Source organism: Chelon labrosus (assembly GCF_963514085.1).
Source record: "Chelon labrosus genome assembly, chromosome: 4".
NCBI lineage: Eukaryota > Metazoa > Chordata > Actinopteri > Mugiliformes > Mugilidae > Chelon > Chelon labrosus.
Window position 1 is genome coordinate 28,408,804 of NC_140340.1, and position 23,335 is coordinate 28,432,138.

General features: G+C 43.9%; 1 protein-coding gene across 4 annotated transcripts in view; it reads right to left on the reverse strand.

Annotated features, from left to right (window-relative positions):
• plxna1b (plexin A1b) overlaps nucleotides 1–23,335 on the reverse strand; it is a 185,459-nt gene that overhangs the window by 99,597 nt on the left and 62,527 nt on the right. For all 4 annotated transcript variants that reach the window (XM_084542773.1, XM_084542771.1, XM_084542772.1 and 1 more), the window contains exon 4: nucleotides 1,266–1,406. In XM_084542773.1, the coding sequence (XP_084398899.1) occupies nucleotides 1,266–1,406 (141 nt within the window). The remainder of the gene's footprint in view (nucleotides 1–1,265; nucleotides 1,407–23,335) is intronic.

Here is a 23,335-nt window from a genome sequence, read left to right on the forward strand (position 1 = left end):
TGGATGACACTGACCTGGGAGTCAAGTTTAATTACATTGCAGATGAAAAGAGTTTTTCTGTGATTTTTCTCATACATTATCGAAAAATTGATTTATTCAACAATACTGCTCACGCTTAAAAAGAAAAACAAAAGTAAATGCATCAACCCCTACACGCTGCGGTATCAAATCAGGCGTGAATTTCCTGCACTGGATGGTGCTGTGTATGTACATAAGAACGTAGGTAATCGTCTCGAGTCGGAGAGAAACAGCTTCGAAATGGGTGACACATTTCATTTTTCAGCAACTCTTGAGGAATCCACTGCTGCTTCAGAAACGCTCCTTGTTTTCTCATTTTCTGACGTGTCCTCTCTGATTTAGAGTTTTGTCCAGCGTCTTCTGCTGAGGCAGCCAGAAACGTTGTTGAAAACTTTACCTATATAGCCCTAAACATGACAGTAGTTCATTTGCAATACACACATCACAGTTGCTACTACTGAAACTAAATGACTGACTGCTGCATTTAATAGTCAGGCTTTCGTTTAGCAGGCTACGGAATCACCTTTCACCAAGATGACCTCAGACACATACAGTATCTCGCCCTTTTTATTCCTACAGCCCGTTTTAGATCTATTAAATACAGACATATTCCCATCATGTACAACACCCTCCCTTCCATCTCTGCTTCCTTCACTCACCGCACTAATGAGACAGAAAAATGAGGGGAGCAGCTGGGCCTGGGGATTTACCGAGAAGCGTTGCGCTCTCCTCCGCAGCCCCCTCCCTATTCCTCCCTGCATCTCACCATCAAAGTAGACAAAACCTTTACCAGCGGTGGAGCTGGTAATGACCACGCAAACACACGCGCGCAAGACCACATGCGACCTGTAACACTCTGTGTGTGTGTAATGTCTTGATTATTAGCGAACCGTCGTGGCGGTAATGCGCGTAGCTGGTGTGTACGTCTGTTGCCGTGTAATTAAATCCGGTGGGGATGAGTTGTGTGGTGATTGCATGGTGGGTAGGAAGGTTAAGATGTACACAGCTAATGGGTAATGGGGGTGAAGTCTGCTCTGGACAGTTGGTGTCAGACTGTTGCGGAGGCACTGCCTGCTCACACATGCAATACAACTAAATGATGTGTGCCTGCAAATGCCGGAGGTAATTGCTGTACTGAGGAATGCAGGGGTGCGGAGGCTATTGATTGCTGCATATGTTATAAATCTATATCCAGAGCATAGCTGTGCGGAAACATATATGTATTATGTGTGAGTAAATGAGCTCACCTGTCTGTCAGTCAGAGTGTAGATGTACTGCTGCTCCGGGCTGAACACCATGTCTCTGAGTAAGGGGCTTCCTCCCTCGCTTACGGTCACCTTCTCGTAGAGCACGGCAGGACGGTTGGGACTCACAGAGTTCACCAGGATCTGCAGGGAAACACAGAAAAACACTCTTAGATGTGCACTGAAATACTAGAAGTTTGTGTAAATAAATGTTAAACACAAGCAGAAATTTGATCCTTTGTCTGTAACTGTACTGATACTTTGAGGCATTCTCAAACCACAAACTGTAAACCGTGTAGAACACTAAAATACAGTACTGTTTCTGCATTATTGCTGCAATAAGTCAAAGTCAAAGTCAGCTTTAATTCTGACATGTGCAACACATACACAGGATGGAAATTTCTTTCCTCAAAGGCATACCATAACACCAATGCACAGGCTTAAAGAAGAAAGGTATGATGATAGAAGAAAATGTCTCCATGTTTGAAACATATGTGGGCAAGCCTTTAATGCTAATTGATGACAACCGTGACAAAGCCTAAAACAAAGTTGAAAAAAGGTGGGAAATGATGTTATTTTTCCTATATTTAAAGCACAAATTAAGTGAACACATTTATCTCCATGCTCACAACTCATATTCCCATTCAAATCCAGACCAAAAAAAACATACATTGCATATTTAGCCCTAAAGTTTAGTCGCTCTCTTTGTATGTTTCCCCAGCTGGGGAATCAGGCTGCCTTGGCTTCAGCTGTAACAGGTGGTTATTACTGTAGTGGTAGGCGGCGGGAAATTATCGAAATTTTGGAGAAAGGTTGAAAGCGCCTGCTTTACAAAGCCATGCAAACGGCTTAATTGAAAGGTTGTGTTAATAGCAGTATTGAATATAGTGTAATTATTGTGAACACAGACATGATTACAGAGGTAGATGGATGGAAAGGAGCATTATTGACAGGATAATGGTGTTATCCAGGCTGGAGAAAAGACAACTCTATTCAGCACCTGGAAGGAACTAATGACAACAACTTGAAAAAAAAATGAAATTATGACAAAAGGTGGAGTATGTGAAAACAGCAGGGTCCCGTATGAAGCCGAGATGACAGAAACGACAACAGTGAGCCGTTATCCTTGGGTTTGAATAAAAACGCAATCACCCCACGCACCTTTAGACAAATAAAACTATTCATCGCGTAGCGCGAGCGAGCCGGCACGTGCGCTCACTCCCATGCGCTCTCAGATTTTCTTTGTGAGCTTCACCGAATAATTTGCAGAGATATGGGAAGTAATGGTGCAGACACAAGATAGGAGATTGGCTGGCTGGGATGGCTGTGAGCCAAAGTCATCTCAGCAGCAAATGAAAAGTGCAGAGCAACGGGGGGGAGGGCAAGTATCAGCTCTCCATTACTGAGCTTTGTCGACTCGCACCGCTATCAGCCCACAGTGACAAGGGAAGGACAGCAGGCAATGACTAGCAGGAAAGTGATACTGAACACACACACACAGACACAAGCAGAGATGCACACGGACAAATAGTTCCACATCCAGATAGATGAAAAAAAATGATAAGATGAAAACCCACATACACGGACAGTGATAGATATGCATACACTAATATGTATTTTGATTGATATGTACGTCCACAGGCGCACACAGAAAGAGAAACACACGGGTGGATGCTGAACTCACACACTTTGTGATGAAAGAATTTATTTACAATCTCGCCAAAAGAAACCAGGGGCAACAATCCCATTATCTCTCTCTGCCCGTGTGTGTGTGTGTGCCGGAGAGAAAGAGAGGCACAGAAAGATAGAGAGATAGAGTGAGAGAAAGAGCTCATAAGGCTGTGATAAAGCACTGGAGATGAGAGGAAATATGGATGTTATTATCTAGATAATGGGCCCGTAAACAAAGGATACATTTCATTCACGGATGGCTCGCATCTAGGCGAGGACACATGCGCGCATACCAACACACGCGGCAACACAATTTTTAAGTCCAGACAACCAGAATAAGGAAAAATGGGGGATGACACACACAGAGGTGAAAGAATAGCTTTTGTTCTGTGGGCTCCCAGCATCATTTTCTCTCTCTCTCTCTCTCTCTCTCTCTCTCTCCCTCTTACAAAAACAAGGCATTTCCATTGGCAGCCACATCTATCTCTGGACCAGACACCCAAGCCCAGTTCACTGGCTAATGACCAGTCCAAGCCGAGACTGGTTGTGCACACACAAACACAATTTAATACAGAGGATAAAAGTCTGTCGTTCTGTCAGCCTTCCTATCTTCTGTCTGTGTCCATCTGCTTGTCAGTCTGTGCATTCTCCACAAAGAAAAAACCCCAAAGTACCAACCACAGTCCCTTCGTACTTTATCTCACTTTATCTGTTACTGATTTGAATATAACTCCACATTAAACAAATGACCGTTTGCCCCTTTTGTCTTTCCTTCTGTCCGTGACTTTGTTTGGGCCTGTTCAGACACTGCATAAATCAGATCTAGGCTATCCGATCACCGGTGACCAGCTTTGGGTATGTCTCAAATGCGTCTCCAGATCGGATCTCAGTTTCGCGCTCTGTATGTAGATAAACCCTGATAATATCTGGGGCGCAGCAGAATACTGTAACAGATGATGTCTCTAATGGACCTCTACTGCTGCTCTAGAAATGAGAACAGTGCTGTTTTATGTGTGTGCGTCATGGCTTGGACACACATGTTAAGTTATTAACAGCTACAAGGACTAATGAACATCACTTAAGGTGCTTTTTCTCTGAATGAATGAGGTAAAACTCAGCTGATGCAGGAGCACCCCTGTTGAATACAGGCTTTAATGCGACTCAGGGCGCATTGCATTCACACTGCCAAAGGAATGTGGACACCCAGACCACTTCCACATGTGGTTAGAGATCCGATCTCTCAAATGTGATCTCAATGTGTCCTGGGGGTGTTCTCACCTGTCTTGCACTTGATCAGATCATCCAGATCGGATCTTAATGCAAGGTCTGAACAGCCTTTTTGTTTCACTCAAGCTCTGAGAATGTAGATGATCTGCAGTGCTAACATTTAAAAGAGAGCGACAACTGTGAGAAGGACAGAAAACAGGAGAGTGGGGGAGTGAGAGTGGGTGACGTGTGAAAACAACAGGTAATAAATCGTTTCAAAGCAATTCATTTCACAGGCACTGTGGCCAAGGCTGGCCAGACAAATCAGGTGGAGAGCAAAAGACAATGGAATATATAAACTGAACAGATGGATGGAGGCAGGGGTGAATAGATGGATAGATGGGATACTTAAAGAAAGTCTAATTAGATCAAACTGAGCTACTGTGCCTGGGAATCGAGGTTACGATCTAATAACAAGGTTAACGTGAAGAGCTGTCTGTACAGAAGGGCTTGAATCCACTGGTGTGTACAAATATGAAGGACCAGCATGCGTGGGGGTGTCGGGTTTCACATTTGTCTCCAAGCACTTGTAGTGTGTTATCATGCAAAAGTCTGTTCTCTCACACATACAAAAAAAAAAATCAGGGGTTTATATTTGCATCAGTATGCATGCACATCTCTGTGTATGTGTGTAAGCCAAGTCAAGAAATCAATGCAATAGTCGGTAATGACGGGAGACGCTGCGGCTGCCTCATTGTGTCCTCCGTATTGCTTAGCTTTCCACTAAGTGCCTGATGGATGGATTCACAGAATGATGCTGCGCTTGTGTTTTCAGGAGAAGCCCCACCTCTGCTCTCTTGTCAACATGTATAATGTAACATTAACAGACTTTAAACAAATTAAAGGCAATGTCTTAAGTGAGGGTGCAGAAAAGCAGGAAGGGGACACAGCAGAGAGATTACGAGCAGGGGATGACAAGGAAGAAAAGCCACAGGGAGATAAATTACAGCAGAAAAACTATAGTCTTTGTCTTTCTAAGGGTCTGATGTGAAATTACAAGACCGTAAGCCGACATTTTATAATTACTACTCGGAATACTTCCATGACCTCCAATTGCTTTTACTTTCTGGAATGGAAATGTTGTTTGTCAGCTCAGGAAAACTGGGAATAAATAAGAGATGAAGGAGGTGTTCCTATTACAGTTGTGTTCTCTGGAGGGAGGTGGGCCTGCAATGTAGAGAAGATCTGAGCTCTAATATTTAATGCAGAGAAAGGAGGGAGGCACGCTGAAGAATAACTTCTAGCACATCTCTATAAATTGGTCCAATTCTAACTTTCCCAGACATCCCTGTGGATTTTATTACCATCCCGGTATTTCCTCATTTGTAAGATGGCTCTTGGTTTTCAGAAAGCCTGCATAATCCCTGGATGAGATAATGTGACTGCAACCAAACAAACCAGCACCGTACCATCAGCAAACTGAAAAATTACAGCCTACCATCCCCTCCTCATCCTCCTACTACATCTCTCTCAACCTGCCGATCCACCCGAAAGCCGCTAATGCTGGGTTTTATCTATGCCAGGCAGCCCTGGTTAGCTCTGATAGACACACGGGATAGCTAGAGATAGGGAGGCTGGCGGTATGAAGCTGAGAGCGCTGGATGATAAGACTGAGGCACGTCAATGAGAATGATGTCTGTCATAGCCGCAAGTGACAACTGATGGAGCTTGTGCACATGTAAGAGTGAGAGGGATCATCAGTGGTAGGTCTATTATGGGTTGAAAGGGAAAAAAGGAACCAGAAAGAGGGTGAATAAGTGTAAGGAGCAAGGGGGCGGAGGAAGAGACGGATAGAAGAGCAGAGCACTGCTTGCATCCAACTGTTGCTTTGAGTAGCACATTTAAATGAATAGGGAGAAATAAAACGTTGAAAAAAGGAAGTAAAGAGAGATATTAGACACTCAAATACTATATTATTAACACACTGAATGGAACAGAGCAGTCCAGGTGTTCTCAGGTACATCTGAGAGCCGTAACACTCCAGCAGAGCACGGAGCACGGGTAATGGCTTTGACATTTCAAAGCAGATTTGGCGATGTGTGTGAACACGAAAGCACGCTCGTCTCACTAATAGCATGTGGGAGCACACTCCACCAAAGCACACGCTACATGAACACACACCCCCCGCTAAAAGAGGGGCAAACTCGACATAACTAGGTCTATCCACGCATAATGGCAGCAGGCCCCACATTCCTGACTTTGATTGCGGAGGAGGGGCCCCCAAGTGAATGTGCATGTGTGTGATTAGGGGGCCCTACTCAAGTGGGGGACTGAGTGTGGCCCTCTCAGGAACAAAGGGGAATGAGAGAAGGCAGTAAGAGGGGCGATGAACATGAGAGAGAACTGGCGGGGTCCCACAGTCACTGGATTGTGGGAGGTGGTGATGAAGGTTTGAGGGCGTGAACAACGGATGACAATACACTGCACTCATTTGTGCACTTCAGTGACCTTTGTACAGGCTTGTTGTTGTAATATAATCATGGAGTGTGATAAGAAGCTCCGGGAGACACAATATGGACTTTTGAAGTTCAGCTTTAAAGGCCGACATCAATGAGTGACATCTAAAATGACCCGGGATGACTTAACACATTTCAGCTTTAACTCCAAACTACAATTCATCCTACAACATAACTGTGCTGGGATTGATTTCACACTGATGCAACAGTCTTAGTGGGATATATAAATGTTAGCTGGAGTCTACCATTTAATGACGGCTTCTTGTAAACATCTCCTCTATCCTTTCTTTCCCTCTTTTAGCTGTTTTCTATCTCCAGCATGGGCCCTCAGATAAGAGCTGAAATCACTCACTTCCTATCACACCGTGAGCTTGACAGAAGGTGAACGCGGCAAGACACAAAACAAATTATTAGTTGTTCTGAGTGTGTGTATCTGTGTGCATGAGTGTTTTGAGACTACTCAGTATCAGTTAGCAGGAGGACAGGCCCACTAAAGAAGCACTGGAGGTAGTAGTACACTCATTGTGCTTGTTTGTTTAGCGCGAGCATCCTCTCAATGTGAGAACAAACATTTTGATAGAATAATTTGCTATCCTGCAAAAAAATAATATGTGTGTACACGGTGTATATATACTGTATGTGTGTGTATGGCTGAGTAGTTAAAAGCTGGGAGCAGATGGAGCATCACACATGAACGAGTGATTGGCCTTAAACGTCTATTGGACAAATCCCCCTACCGAGACACACAAACACACACACACACACACGGTACGTGCAGCCGACAACACAGAAGAACTCAGAGTAAACCTTTACCATATGTGGGTCAGACAGTCAGACACCAAAAAGGTTTTCCTTCAACACAACCAAGACAGACAAAGAGCTATGGTGACAATGATGGAGGAGGCGTGCCCTCATATACACACACACACACACTTGGTGGAATGTCTATTATCAAAACACTCCATGTCTGGAATCGGTTATTTTAAAGTCTGGGAAGGAGAGCAGATGCACACATTTGACTTGAAGAAATGACATAGATTTTTATTTATTGGCGCGGAATCCAATAATAATATTTGTATATGTGAAAGAGAGTGGGTAGAGGGAAGCCCCACTCCCCTCTGGATATTATTTATTAGCGCATATGTATTTATACACACAAACATGTAAGCACAAAAATACAAGCACCAGACCAAATAACCTGGTAGAAGGAAAAGAGATGAAGAAAGGGGAATAAAGCGTGGGGTAAAAATCACTCCTTCCCTTCACCCTCTCCCATCCCTCAAATCTCTAAAACCCCCCAAGCCGGGTGCAAGCACACTTTTCACTGTCAGAACAGAAACTGATGAAAAACAAGTGTGGACATTGTATGGACTGTTGGACTTTGTTAATAATGCCATTGCAGAAGTTGTCAGTAGCAGCTTTAAGACTGTACAGATACTGAACAGCAGGGGGAATTTGATGAACAAGGAAATGCATTACAAATATTTATATTTAGGTCTGTAGGTAGATTTGACTATTTGTTTTGCCATCTATTAGCAGATGGCAACATGAGCAAATGCAGAGTGGAGCAGCTGGACATGTGTTGGAGTAATTTCTGGGGGTCAGACTACAGTGTAAGGTATGCACCTCCCTCCAGTGTACCTACAGTGTAACTATGTATGTATGTACAACATATGAGGTAGATTTGATGCAGAAGCATAAACTGAGTTTCACTCACACATACACTAATCAGGCATAACATTATGACCACCTTCCTAATATTGTGTAGGTCTCCCTTGTGCCTCCAAAACAGTTGTGACTCATCAGAGAATGGACATGGGTCTTCTGAGGGTGTCCTGTGGTGTCTGGCAACAGAATGTTGTTAGTAGGGGCCTTTGGGTCCTATAGATTGAGGGGAGGGGTCTCTGTGAATCATCCCACAGATACTTGATCAGTTTGGGATCTAGTGAATGTGGAGGCCAGGTCAACACCTTGTGCTGTTTTTCATGTTTTTTTAGTTGTTCCTAAAGCGTTTTTGTGTGTATGCCTGTCAGGCTGCATCCTGCTGGGGATGGCTGCTGCCATCAAGGAGTGTCATTGCTATGGGGTGGGGGTGCCTGGTCTGGTCTAGGTGGGTGGTACATGCCTAAGAACATTGTATTGCCACAAGATGGTCAGTGTTATTTATTTCTCCTGTCAGTGGTCATAATGTTATGCCTAATCGGTGTATAGTGGTCAACTGTTTTTAGAAGTGCAAACAATCATGGGTTCTGAAGTGCTTATCTACGATTGTCACTGCTCAGTTAAGACAATATCTTGTAAAGTTATATATGATTATCTTTAATATTTTTACACAACAGCAGCTCCTCCTGCCAGGACAACATATTGTTCCTTCTTCAAAAATCTGCAGCGTAAAAATCTGGTCAAAGCGATTCATCTTCTTTTTTTGGCTCCGTCTTGAAGCTGCACCTGACACGTTCTATCAAACAAGCTGAGGCTTACATTAAGAACTCATCGCTGAGTTCCAACGTGTGGCCGTGCAGCCCGGCGTATTCTGTCATATTAGGTTACTTGCAACGCCAACTCTTACTGACGGGCTCGGTATTCATCTGGATGTCTCCACCATGGTTATTCATGTGTGAGCCGGTGGCCTTTCACCAGCAGTGCTCCCAAAAGGTCACACACACAAACACACACACAGACACACACGTAAACACAGAGCCACACAGACTTGTTTTGGAAGAAAAGGAACAAAAGCCCGAGCCACATGTGGTAAAATTCTCCCAGAGCACATGCTTGCACACAGTGCAGCAAACACGGTGAAAGAAAGCGAGACACTTTAACGGCAAATTAAATCCATATATCACTGTTGCAGCATTTTAATCCTCATGTTCGGTGAAATTAAAAGACCTTGTCATTGCTCTATCCCTCTATCTCTACGCATGCCTTCTCTCCCATGCATTCCACTCCTTTTCCTACTGCCATTTCGTCTTGCCTTCAGTCCACCTTCTTCTCCTCCCTCCCTCCTCTCACCCTGCAAATTAAATGCCTTTAGCTAGCAGTCGTCAGATAAGTGTGTGTAGCAAGTTGCTAGACACGGCACGGCGGCTGCATTTCATCTTCCAACCATCACTAAATCACACTAACTCAATCATCTGCATGGAATTACACACACACACACGCACGCACGCACAGGCCTGTGAGTGTGAAAAGCACTGCATCTAGAGAGGTGCTTTACTCTGACTGATTTTATCAGCTGTCTGGCAAACGGGGAAAGAAATTGCACCACAACATTATCATATACAATAAGATGGGACTTGAAGATAGAGCTTTCCAATTGAATGCCTTTTTAGTGTCGCCATTCAAATGAAAAAAGACCTCCTCTTACACTGAGGCGCAATACAAATCCCTTATGGGATATCTCAACCGGAACAATATTACACATTTACATCAGGGAGCGCTGAGAGGTTATTTATGTTAAAGACATAACGTGCGTACATTTAAAGACTAGATTTAATATTTACATGGTTATGGGTGCGTGCATATGAGAATAGCAAAGCGTGATCCCTACAGTAGAGCTGGCATCTCTGGACGACTGCGAAGCATCCGAGCCACTGAGGAAAAGCGAGAGCTCTGCTAACGAGCTGCTAGCTGCCAGCCTTATCAGACACAGGAAGGTGGGAAACTAAACAAAGATTGGGAAGAGCGCTTTATGCAGTGAGGGGGGAGAGATGCAATCATATACGGAGTGTGTGTGTGTGTGTGCGGCTTTGAGAAAAGAAGTGAAACACACACAAACACAGGAAAAGATCAGCTGGGGAGTAGAGTGTTTGTATTGTGTGTGTGTGTGTGTGTGTGTGTGCAGGAGTGGGGGGAGGTGGTGTTTGTGTGGAAGAAAGTGTGTGTGCATACAGAGCATGTGAGACAGTCTATCAATTTGCATGTGTATCAGAGTGTGTGCGTGCAGTGAATGCATGCAAGTGTGCAACCGTGTGCACGGAGTTAATGAACATCAGTCTCATTAATAAGGCATCAATTAATAGCTTGAAGAAATGAAGAATGCACTGCGAAACGCACGCATGCACGCACGCACGCACGCCACACACACACACTCTCCCGCTCATGATGTGAAACGATGTGGCACTGCTTGACCTGCCATTTACCGACTAGATCAGCCGTTCAAAAGGATTTCAGCGATTGGGACCTTGTCTTCAGCTGTAATTACCAAGGTAGGTGTGTGCGTGCATGTGCTTGTGTCTTCCTGTGGGAGAGCCAAAGTGATTACACGGCCACTGGTGCCTCTAATAACATCTTTTAGGGAGAAAGAGAGAAACTGGGGGGGGGGGGGGGGGGGATGAGTGATTTCCATCTTTCTTGGGAAGCACCAGAATTACGGCAGAGAAATTCTTTGGCGGTTAAGATGTGCGTCTGTTTTGACTGTGCCGTCATGTAAGAGAGTGCGCTTGTGTGTGTGTGTGTGCAGATGTTTGTAATGGATGTAACACAAGAGGCTAATGGGAGCCAGGCCAAAACCACACCTCAGCGTAATGCGTGCCAAACCATTCCTGGCCACAAATGCCTGCCTCTCCTCCGCCCCTTTCATTTCTCTAGCTTCCCCTTTGTTCAGTTTATTTCACCCCTCCTCCTGAAAGTACATCTGTGGGGAATTTTTCACCAAAATCCCTTTTTAATCTTCCTTCCCATCTTCCTTGTTTTGGTTTTGTTTTGACACTTTCCTCCTCCTGTTAATCTCACTCTTTTTCTTCTAGTCCACTATCGCAACAGCACGTTCCTCTGATGTTTTTCCACAACACAAGCAAAACAGTAAAACTCTCATTCAGCTCACACACACACACACACACACACACACACAAACACACACACACACCGCAAACACCGATGGCAAAGAAAGAAAGAGAGAAGCTGACGTAAACAAAGTCAAAACGAGAGCAGAACACAGAGCGGCAGAAACCAGTCAAACCACAACGCTGTCAGCTGGCGTCAGAGAAGATGTTTTAAATCAGGAGGGAAGTTACTGGTAACAATAGGAAGCTTGGTGACTTAAATGAGAGGAGATTTTGGGGGTAGAGAAAAATAATGGCAGAACACACACACACACGCGCGCAAACAGAACGTCTGGCAGTTTTAAAGAATGAGGAATGCAGATGGTGTTTAAAAATGAGCTTTTATAGCGTGGTTTAGAGTGATTTACAGCAGCGGTTTGCCTTGTGTATGTGTGCTTAATCAGTTCGTGGCAGTGTGCGAGCATGGTACACTTTTCTGAACATTGTCCTGTGTTTGGTATTCCGGTAAGATGGACTGCTCCGCCCTTCAACCATCACTTGTTTTGTTTTCTTCCTATTTTCTTTTTTTTTTTTTATCGTCTAGTTTACTGAGATGCTTCATTATAAACAGCAACAACAAGAGCAAAAATAGCAGTTAAATGCTACACATTCGATGTTAATCTACATAAATTTTTTGTACGGGGCCAGGCTTTTACAAGATTAATCGACTCAGCGTTTGAGCGCTTTACTAGATTATTCAAAGTCATGAGATGTGCACAGAAGCCGTGTTGACAATAATCCTTTTCTGTGAATCTCACTTTAACGCAAAAGGAGGTCAAAAGTGCAAACTCAGGGAAAAGTAGAGCATGTTGTCTTTGAAATAGTTCTGTGTGTGTGTGTGTGTGTGTGTGTGTGTGTGTGTGTGTGTGTGTGTTGCGCCTGGTTTCTGTACAAGAGGAGGAGGCACATTCCTAACATGACCGCCCTAATCCTGCCCTTCAATACAGTCGCCTGCTGCCTCACCAACTACTTTGTGCGTCTGTGTGTGTTGGTGTACGACTGCTGAGTACGTTGATTCCTCTGTATATGTGAAAAGGGCTTGTGTGCGTTGTGTCTTATCCACCAACACTTTCCATATGTCGGGGGGCGGGGGGGGGCTGCACATACAGTGGCATGGCAACTTCCGAACAATCAACGCAGGGTGGACAGGGGGAGAGAAAGGAGTGCGCGGTTGCATACGCAGCGTCTTCCACATTGCAGAGTAGTGTCAGGGAGTGCTTGGGTAAAAAAAATGAACTTTGAGTTTGAGTCAAAAACACCAACATCTTTGTCTTGTGTTAGAGTTTAATGGTGATGCGGTTTGTGATCTGTAGGTCTGGTGGGTCTTCGGCTGTTAGCTTAACACGGCTGGACCGTATTTGTGTTTGTCCGTGAGGCAGAACTCTGTTTTCCTTGGCATGGGCTGAACGCAGCGCCTTCTGCTGAGAGTTGGAGAGAGATGTTCTGACGGATGAGGTTAAAGCTTTAATGCACTGAATCTGGACTGGGTGATTGTTTCATAATAAAAAAATATGCTCAAGTATGTACTTGGCCGTGAGCGGCGCTGAGGAAATGCATTTTCGTGCGCACACATCTTCACAGGATCCGAAAGTGGTTCGCAGATTGTGCCGATTATGGAGGCAACAGTTTTTGTAAATCATCTATTAGCAGAGTTTGGCTTTTTATATGCACATATGCACTCAATAACTAGCTTAATGTAGCACTGCCTCCACCCAAGAAAAAAAAAAAAACAACACAAGTTTCGAGTAGAAACAAAAAGCCTGGCCCGGTAGTAAGAAAAGACAAAATATAACCGTTTTCCCCTCCTTGCCCAGTTTGTATCCCCTCATCTCTCTTTCCCCAGGTGAGACCACACATTTTTCCTGCCCAGATTGCTAACTCTTGTTTGTTGAGAAGTCATAGTGAAGTCCCTGGCTCGGGTTCAGGCCTGCTGCTGGGAATCCACCGCTGAAATTGAAAGGAGAAGTAGACGAGGAGAGCTGGGAAGACTGCCACCGACACAAGTGAGATTCAGAGCGGCGTGGTCTTTCAAGCCTCCTCTACACTATTTCAACACTTCATCTCTGTGTTGTTCATTCAGCATTCACCTCCTCTTTACATTTTTAGATTTCACTCCATCTCGTAGCTCCGCTTCCCTTTCCCTTTCCTCGCTTCCCTCCCTTTCTGCCGGCTCATTCAGCTCTCCTAGTGTGCTGTAATGGTCCACAGGGAGGGTCTTGGCTGCTGCCCACCAAGTACAATGGGCATGACAGATTCAAGTGCCAAAACTGGACTGGACATAGAGAGGAGAGATATTGTCCTCCCTCTGTGTATATGAGAGAGATGGTGGGTGAGAAAGCGGGAGAGAGGTTCAGTATCAACTGAAATGAATCAATTAAATAACTTAAGGTTGAGAAAGAGAGAGTGGCTGGCTGTAGTCATCCACGTGGAGGACAGAGAATAACACACACAATGCTCCAACTGGACCTTATTTAAACACCACACCATTTATGCCTGTGTGTGTGACACAAGGGGAGGCAGAAAATACATGGTGACATTTAGCAGATGTGCTAGCCGTGTGTGCACGACACGCACGAAAAGCAAGAGCTCTCCTTAATCCCTTGCATCACTCATGACTTTCCCTTATCAGGATATAAGGGAAGAGGGTGACAGCTTCTAGAAATGTTTTTCCACTTGACCATCGTTATTTAAAGGTTGTGAAATGTTCAAAAGTTCTCATTTCAATAACAGAACTTCCCTTTTCTTGTTTATGCTTGACGGACGCACTCACTCAGCATCTCCTGCAGCCAACAGGTCAGTTTTAATGCAAAGGTCAAACTTGACGCAAGAAAGACACAAAGAAGTGATTTAACAGTCCATATGAATCACTTAGAAAAGGAAATATTTAGAGATAAGACATTTCCTGGCATGTGTTGAATTCCAGCTGTGCCACTGTTATTAAAAACAAAGACTGGTTTGAATGGAGACTCTATCAGTTCCCTGTCTGTGTGCGCCTCGGTTGTTTAGGGAAGATCTGATCACATGCAGCACAGATTGCTGCCAACAGAGGTAATCAGTGAGCCCAAAAAAGCAGTGAACACAAACTGGTAAGAAGAATGTGAGGAGTGCAGTCTGTTCTGCACACTTACACACCTGTGCAGAACTCTGACAGTCTATACATCAACCACTGATGACTGAGGAAACCGCCATTTTCCATCTGCAACGACCATATTGCACAAGTAACTCAGCTCCTTTACTGAGACCAACTTGATTGTGCAGAAGCCTTTTCCACCTGCCAGTCCTAACAGTGCCCCTTGTATTCTGATGAAACCCCATATTTCCTCCACCGCAAGCCTGGTGCTACTGCTCAATTCCAGACACTCCTTCTGAACACTAGTGTGTGTTTGCTGGGTCATTGAACTAGGAGTAAACCAGACTCTTTTCATCACTTTCAAGAACATTTGGTGCTGCATCTATTTCTGAGCTGAAGCCTGAAAATCACTTGTGAATGTATATGCAAGAAATGCCTGGAAATCATTTCTTACAGACTATGCAGCATTTCTAGTTTTTTTTTTTTTTGTATTTGTAATTGGAGAGGACAAAATCTGAGTTTGGAAGAAGCAAGTTGTTGCTGTAGACAATCATTCATGATCATTCGTGACTGTCTGGTAAAATGAACCGAAATACAGGTTGTTCTGTCGGATTGGCAGTTCAACAGGAAACTGAGATCTGCTGCCGGAGGTGGTTGGCTCATCTATCGGGAAATGCTACTAGTCAATTCCATGATGTAAAAACACAGATGATTGGCCAACCTTGTCTACTGGACACAGGGTATTGCTTCCTGTAGCCCAGAAACAGAGCTTAATGACAGAGTAAAAGTTTTTGTTGCCACCCGGTGAGGTAAATATATAACACTAGAAATGAGCTGTTGTTTCCTGGCCACTGAGAAGAGCTGTTGGGTAATAAATCATTCACCCACCACATCTTAGTTGTAATGACGGGTACAGTGAACCAGGAAGTGGGTACGTCTTTGCTGCCTCTGGACTTCGCTGAGTAGACTTACTGTATGTGGGCTGCAAACATGGTGTGCTAAACTCAAATAACATCTATTAATACCTCCACTGCTCAACTAGAGACACTTTACAGTACCTTATGTAACTGCTGGGTCACAGAGGGCACAGACTGGGATTGACTATGCCCGAGGACACCGTACAGTATGAACACACATACAGGGATACATTCCACTCTCAACCTCCAGGAGCGCTGGCATGCAAACGGACACAAGCGACCATGCACACACGCACACACATATGCACACTGCAGGCATGCCACAGCAGCAGTGCCCGAACAGCTGGTGAGACCAGGTGGAAGACACATGCCCCGCCTCTGGTTTGGCCTGTAGCCATGGCAACAAAATGGGACTTGACCAATGGCTGTAGTCTCTCGAGAGGAGGTGGAGATGGGTTTGGTTGACACCCAAAGCTATCCAGATGACACGGCCCACCCACGTTCAGCCGCATTCCTGCCAAATCATGACAATTAGGAGCTGTAAATGACTTGCTGTTTGTTTCTGTGGGTGCCTGGTTTCATCCAGGGCAGGGGTGCAGACGCACAATTACTGAGAGCAGATTTGGGAGCGTTCAAAAAAGAAAACTAGGAAGTTATTGTTTGCAAAGTCTGTCCTTGACTCTGTCCTTAAGTCTTTTGTCAGTGTGTTTCCCACATGGAGAAACAGTTTATGCGATTTACAGGGCCTGAAGACCGTAACTTAAATATTATGTTGTAATGTGTTGAAAGAGCGGAACTGAGCGCAGTCCCACAGGGTCAAAGCACAAACAGAAAGGGGAGGTGCTGAAAAGAAAGCCACAGAGAAATGCAGAGACGAAGGGTGGATAAAAGACGGGATGAGGAAATGATAAAAGAGAAAAAGAGGAGAAAGCTCAAGAAAAGCGAAGTGATGAGTGTGGGACCTTTAGAAACCAGAACCACTGCTGGCTGCCTATAACCAACAGATAATTGTCTTATGCGGTTTGTGTGAGAGAGACAAGGCAAACAAAAAGAGAGAAAGAGCATAGTTCGTCTAAAATGACGGCCAGCTGGGTCAACCCTCATTCTTCTATATCAGCGAGGAAGAACGTGATGGAAGCATGGTGATGAGGTAGAAAGAGGTGGATGCAAGAGAAAATGACTCAAAGAAAGTCTGAGGTAAAAAAAAAAAATGACCAAAATACAACAGGACACAATGACAACAAAGGGAGAGAAATACACCAGTTTGTCACAATCTGAGTCTTTCCACAGAAAGGAAAAGAGAAGTGACGTAAAATCATCACTCCGTAGTCGGCTCAGTTTATTTCATGTCAGCAGCTGTGTCATCCGTTTATTCACAAGCAACAGTCAACTTGGTCCAAGAACACAAACCAAAACCAGACGCTGATTAGGAAAATGTTCTTGAATGCAACCAAACTTCAGTCCTCTTTAATTTACTCGAATTTTCCCAGCCAATTCTGAGATGAAAAGATTTCTTTCGGAAGAGATTAAATGATCATTAACTTTTCTTCTTCCAACACGCCCATGCTCAGCTCCACCATTCTCACTGCATTAAGATTCTGATGAAATTTGGCTAGTGCCACATTAGAGAAGTTAGGCCAAAAAGTTTGTACAATTCCTACTGTTTGAGGTGTTTTTGCCTTAACATGGTAAATGGGAGATGGAAACACTTCTTCCATATGAGATCTTCTGTAGCAAACGTTTAACATGCTTTACTGATCAGCTGCTGAGCTTCATGTAAAGAGACATTGCCCCATCCTTTTCGTATCTATTGGTCTTTCTTTCTGGACGACCGATACCAGCTGACATATCGGAATAACTACTACTTGCGCAACTGAAAAAAAATCCCGACACCACCTTCCCACATTTGTCCTGAAGATGACCAAGGGTTAGTACCCAGCTGCTTTTGGTTCTCACTTTGATCACATATGATGTGTGTTTTGTCTAAATCCCCACAGAAACAACTGCGTGACTACATCTCTGCTTCTAACACAACACAACACAACCCCATTGGCTTACAGCGGCAAAAACCACATTCCACGAACACAGACAGGCATAGCACGTAACAGTGTGTGGATTATACAACAAACCAACTACAAGGATTATGGGGAATTATGTCGGTAGAGTCCGCTATACTCCAGTTCAATGAAGACAAAGTACCTGACAGAAAATAACACATTGTCAGCTACTTGTCTTTATAAAATTAAGTGATTTATATAACAAGAATGACTTGTAGCACCAGAGTTTGTTTGTTTTGCACACTGTCCAAATTTCTTATGTTAGTAGGTTACTAACCCATCATGCTAAGTACATAGAGGGTCATTTCAGAATATAGCAGTCCAAAACGCCTGGCTGTAGATGCATGCAACACTGCTTTTACAACTCAACACAGTGTATTTATGCACAATATTCAAAAACTAATTGTTATTTTTTTTTTTTTTTGCACAAGCCTCTATTGAGCTGAACAGTTCACTGTGTAAGCTGTATTCCAACACACCCAGTGATAGCAGTGTAACGGCGCAATCAAAGGCATCAGGATACTGCGTGCCGCCATCAGCATCTAAAACAACGCCTCTGGTATCTGCGTTTATGTCCCTGACGGAGCAGCTTCTGACACATGTCACTGAGCATTAAATCGCCTCTCCTCGCACTCCTCCATCTGCTTTCTAACTCGCCCTCACAGTTTATTTCGCTGTGCTCAGAAATTAAGCTCGAAAGGGGAAGTGAGTGAAATCAGAGTTAATGTGCGCCACCTCTTTAATGTACACATGGAAAATGCCGAGCAAATGAGAAGGGACCAAAATAGGCAATAAGAGAAGAAAGCACTGTAAAGTTTCCAGACAGTCAGCTGAGTGCACTGGACTATCACAAGACTGCTTTTTATAGAAGTGGCCTTTATTGTCTCATTCTCTCTCCCTCTCTCTCTCTCCCACACACACACACACATCTGCCAGCCTATCTTGCCCTTTACTCTCTTCCACTGCACCACACACAGTGACAGGAAGTGAATATCAGCAGAGGAAGTTGTCCATATAGCAAACAGAGGAAATCCTTCGTCCTAGATTACTTTCTTTCCCACACGTGTAAAACCACGAACGCACACACAGACAATTACACAGGCAATCAGAGAGATGAGGCCTGATTGGAGGTGGAGTTAATTACACAGTGACACACACGCACAAACACACATTGATGACTTTATTCCAGCTGTGCTGACTTGACTTGAAGCCAGGGAAATTGAATATCCGCTCTTTCACACAGTTTATGTTGATGCCATACGATGTGTAATTCGTGCGATTAGATCAGCTCACAATCAAAGTGAGTTACAGTGGATGTGAAGTGTCACAGTGGCAAGCTTTTGTTGGCACGCACTTACACAAACATTGTTACAAAGTGGCTTGAAAAGGACCAAGGCACCAAACCCTGAACGGATCGCTCTCTGTTGATCTCCCTCCCGCTCCCTGACTCGTCTAAAAACACACACTCTCACCCTTTGCTAGACTACAAAAACACAACACACGCTAACAATTTCCTCAAAGGGTAACCACACATTGCTATTAGCTCATTATACACAGAAGGAGCCGGCATGCTCGCTTACTCACTCTCTCCAATCTCAAGCAGAACCATTCACATCCCAACAGACCTGGACACACGCAGACACGCAACACACACACACACAAACGCACACACCATTAAGCAGCAGCATGGGCGCTCAGCAGGATTTAGAGGACAATTAAAAAGCTCAATTAGACCTATATTCTTATTTCAAGAAATGAGCGTGTTACAGATGGCGTGGCACGCTCTTTGCGTTTAAAAACACACTTTGGTGGTTTCCTCCTGGGAGACAACACAGGGGAGACGCAGAGAGAGGAGATGTAAATATGTCTAATGGTGCTGCATTGAGATAAGTGCTTGATGAAAATGTATCCTTAAAATGCAATATTGCTGGTTACATTATGATACTGCATGTTTTTAAAAGGCAATTTCCTTCTGTGGCTTTAAATCCCTCTGGTGATATGTGATCGCCCTGTGATTGTAGCTGGAGACAGAGGTTGTTTGTGTCTTTGCACAAATACATTCACACGCTTGTTTTGTTTGCTTTCTGCGTCATTTCCCCTCTCTGCCTTTAAACTATTTACAGGTCTGCCTTCCAAAACTCTGCCCATTCTCAAGTCTTTTCTTCCCCCTTTTCTCCTCTTCGCTTCCAGTAAAACTATGTATCACAGTCCCATTGTCTTCCTCTCCTGCATCCTCCAAGACTTCCGATGCCAAGTCTGTTGAGTCAGCCGCTGCATATATCTGCTGTTTGTTTGTGTGTGGGTGCGTACTGGGATAATTTGCTCTCGGGCAGGTCGCAAACTTTGAATAGACAATAACTTTCCATTCAGAAAAAGTCACAAGACACGCACGCTCGCACACAGAAACACACACATGAGCAAGAGGCAGATGGTCCAACCTGTAGGTTTTCCACGGCCCATTTGTGGAAGGGCAATGCTTCACTATCCACCCTGGCTGGGCACACACACAAAAACACACACGCAGCGAGGGCAATAAATTCAAACAAGCACAATACAACCCCCGCAAGGGGAAATGGCGGGAGAGGCAGCCAATGCCAGAAAAACATACCAATTCCCAGAGTTCATCTAGAGGTAAACTTGATTCACGCTCACACAAGGGCATGTGATGCAGAATTTCAAAAATAAGGAAACTTGGCAAAATATTAAAGACTTTTTATACTGTCGACTTCTGCAAGTTTTATTGTTAAAGAGGGATTCCAAAAGCATCTGAATCTGTGTCTGTATGGCAGTTAGATTAGTTGTCAGTCTCCTGACTCAGTCATTCATTCAAGTTTAACCAGATGCAAGTTATTCATATTAGCACAATCAATTAAGCGGATCAACTTCTGAATTTTCAGTATTTGGAGACCGTCTCATTTTATGTTGCATATACAGGACTAAAATAATTAGGCTGCCATTCAAATCTATGTCTCAACTGACATCTTTTTAGTAGTTCAAAATTTCAAGAGATTTCAGATTAAATGAGACATGTCAAAAGTCAAAAACCTAATTCACAACACCTGAAAAGAATTTATAGACAGTATGCAGTTTGAAAAAGGAGATGCATTAATAATTTTTTTATTTTTTATTTTTTAATTAGGTCTCCAGTGCATGTTCATAAGTCTTTAGTACTCTTCCAGTGTTTTATTCATACTGTCACATTTGTTGAATGTTGCCGTGATTGTGACTGATCACAGCCTATGTGAATTGTGACGCCATAACCCTTTACACTGGGGCAATAAATGGCTTTCTGCAGATCATTTTCCATTGTTGCGACAATCTCCCTCCACGAGTTCTGTGCCATCTGGGAATCCATGTGCTCCCACATTAATGGATCATAGCGCTCTTTATTTTTTGACACACAATACAAACTGCTGATCGCCCACTGTGTACCAGTGCTTTTGACGTCATCAACGGCAACCCTAAACGTGGCTTTGATTCTAGTGAGAGTAAACACTCCACAACTTCCAGGACACGTGCCATTACAAGTAGGAAAAAAAAAAAAGGCAGCGAGCAGGTGAACTATGTGATAATGATCTTTAAACTCATCAAAATCTCCCTTTAGCCCAAACCCTTCCCTCCACTTGTTTCTTCTTTCCCAGTTGTATTTTCTTTTCATTCTTACTGCTGGTCAAATTAGCAGCTAGCCAAGCCTTTCTACCTGCTAATTGGAGCGGTCTGATAGGAGACCTGCACTCGCCTTTGCTTTTCGAACACTCTCTTTCCGGTCTAAAATCGCGGTCGGTCTGTAGCCTACAGCGAGCCTGGGAGGAAGAGAGCTGAACACACACATCCAGTGCGTTCACACTTTCACAAGCACATGCAGAACAATTCGCATTCACACACACCCACAAATGCAAGAGCAGCGACTGTGACATACACACCAGCAAACACACACACTAAGGGCTAACTCAGAGTAGGAGTTGAGGAGTCCCACTGGGATAAGCCACTTTCCGGAACATTTTACCCAATTTGCATTGCTCCTGGCTCCATCGCTCCCTCTGAAGAGAGGAGATGGGAATGAAGAACCAGTCACTGTGTGTATGTGCGTGTGTGAGCGGTTGTATGGCTCTAGAACTGAGCTGTAGAACGGGACATGTGCATCAGTTTTAGTCAACACTAAGTAATATGCAACCTTGATCACAAATTAAAAAGCCTGTTTGTGCATTTTAACCACTGCATATTTACTTGCTTCTCTATTTTATCCATCCATTCAGGCACTCAGTTAGTCAGCACTCTATTCATGTCAAACTGTTTCACTGAAGTATGCTGGTCAGGTCCGACTGCTAATGAAATTGGCTCTATATAAATGCGCTCAGATGATAGTCCCTCCATGATAAACGTTACACACACCAGCACGTACAGAGTTTACTGACTATGAATCAGAAGGCCGTAAACAGGCACACAAACAGACACATTTTGGTCAACAGCTAAGGTGTCACAGCATCAGGACACGCCCCTTGTGGCTTTTACCTGTCTACTGAGGTCCCTGCAGTTCTGAAACTGCCACACACACACACACACATACAGACACTCTCAGCAGGCGAGGGTGATGCAGGACCTATGCATTAGAGAGATGATGCAACGAGAGAAGTCAGAGCCGCGAGCAATCAGTCTGATTAAGTGTGTGTGTGTCGGTTCTCCCCTCCTCTCAGCTCCCCCTCCTCGTCTCTGTAATCCCTCACCTGGCTCTTCCTCAGAGGAATTGGGTTGTTTTTCGAGTTTTTGACATTATATCATCACCTGGTTAGGTAGATGTGACACTCAAAATAGATATCCATTCATCAGAGACAGAAACTGAAATGAGCACGCTTGATATAATATAAATATATATATCTTGTTATCATCTTGTCATAAACCAATGAAAGAGGGAGAAAAACATTGAAGCATGTTTCTACTGCTTTCAGAACTAAATCTTCTTCTAAATCTTCAAATCAGTCTACATTATCGTGAACAATACATCTCCCATGGTCTTTACTTTCTGGTCCTAGAGGTCACTGACAATTACAATCCAACCTCTTTATCAGAAGGTCCAATCGAAAGCTAATTTCCCTTAAAGCATGTCTCTTAACTCTAATCACCTAGAGGGACAAACAACAGCCGAGAGCTACCGAATGCTACCTTGTCCAACATTAACTCACCTCAGACCCTTCCCAATAAATGTAAGTGGCTTTGTGCGGGAAAAGCACTTTTTGATTTTTAGTGATGGAGAAGTGAATGACATATAGAGAAAGCTTTTTATCTTAATTTGTGTTAGCCACAGTACCCTCTGTACAATATGTTTAGGTCAACCAGGGCGTGTTTGGATGCCTGTGAAAGTTAGCAGTCATACCAAATCAACAAGTAATGGGAACTATTAATACTGTAAAGTGAATGAACACAATTAAATGTGCTGGGCATGTTCCATTTACTTCCATTTGTATTTCAAAGGGCTCTAACAAACAGAAATCAGCTCTCGAAATGGTCTAATACAGACGGAACTGTGTAAGTTAAATTGTCTGTGTAATAAATGGTATTATGTTCTGACCCACAACACTAATGTCAAGACATGCTGTGAGGTTTCTTGACACACACAAATGGCACAAACTCTCAGAAGGTGAGCAGGGTACAATTGCAGCTGCGCCAGTTACTGAACATGAACTTTATCTGGCTTCTTCTCTCGGTCTCTCTAACACGCTTTATTCCCAGTGGCAGCCTTGACCCTCTTGCCTCCTCTTCACTTCACTGCATCACTAAATGCAGCCATTTTGGCTCCCGTAGGGCCCATGATAGAG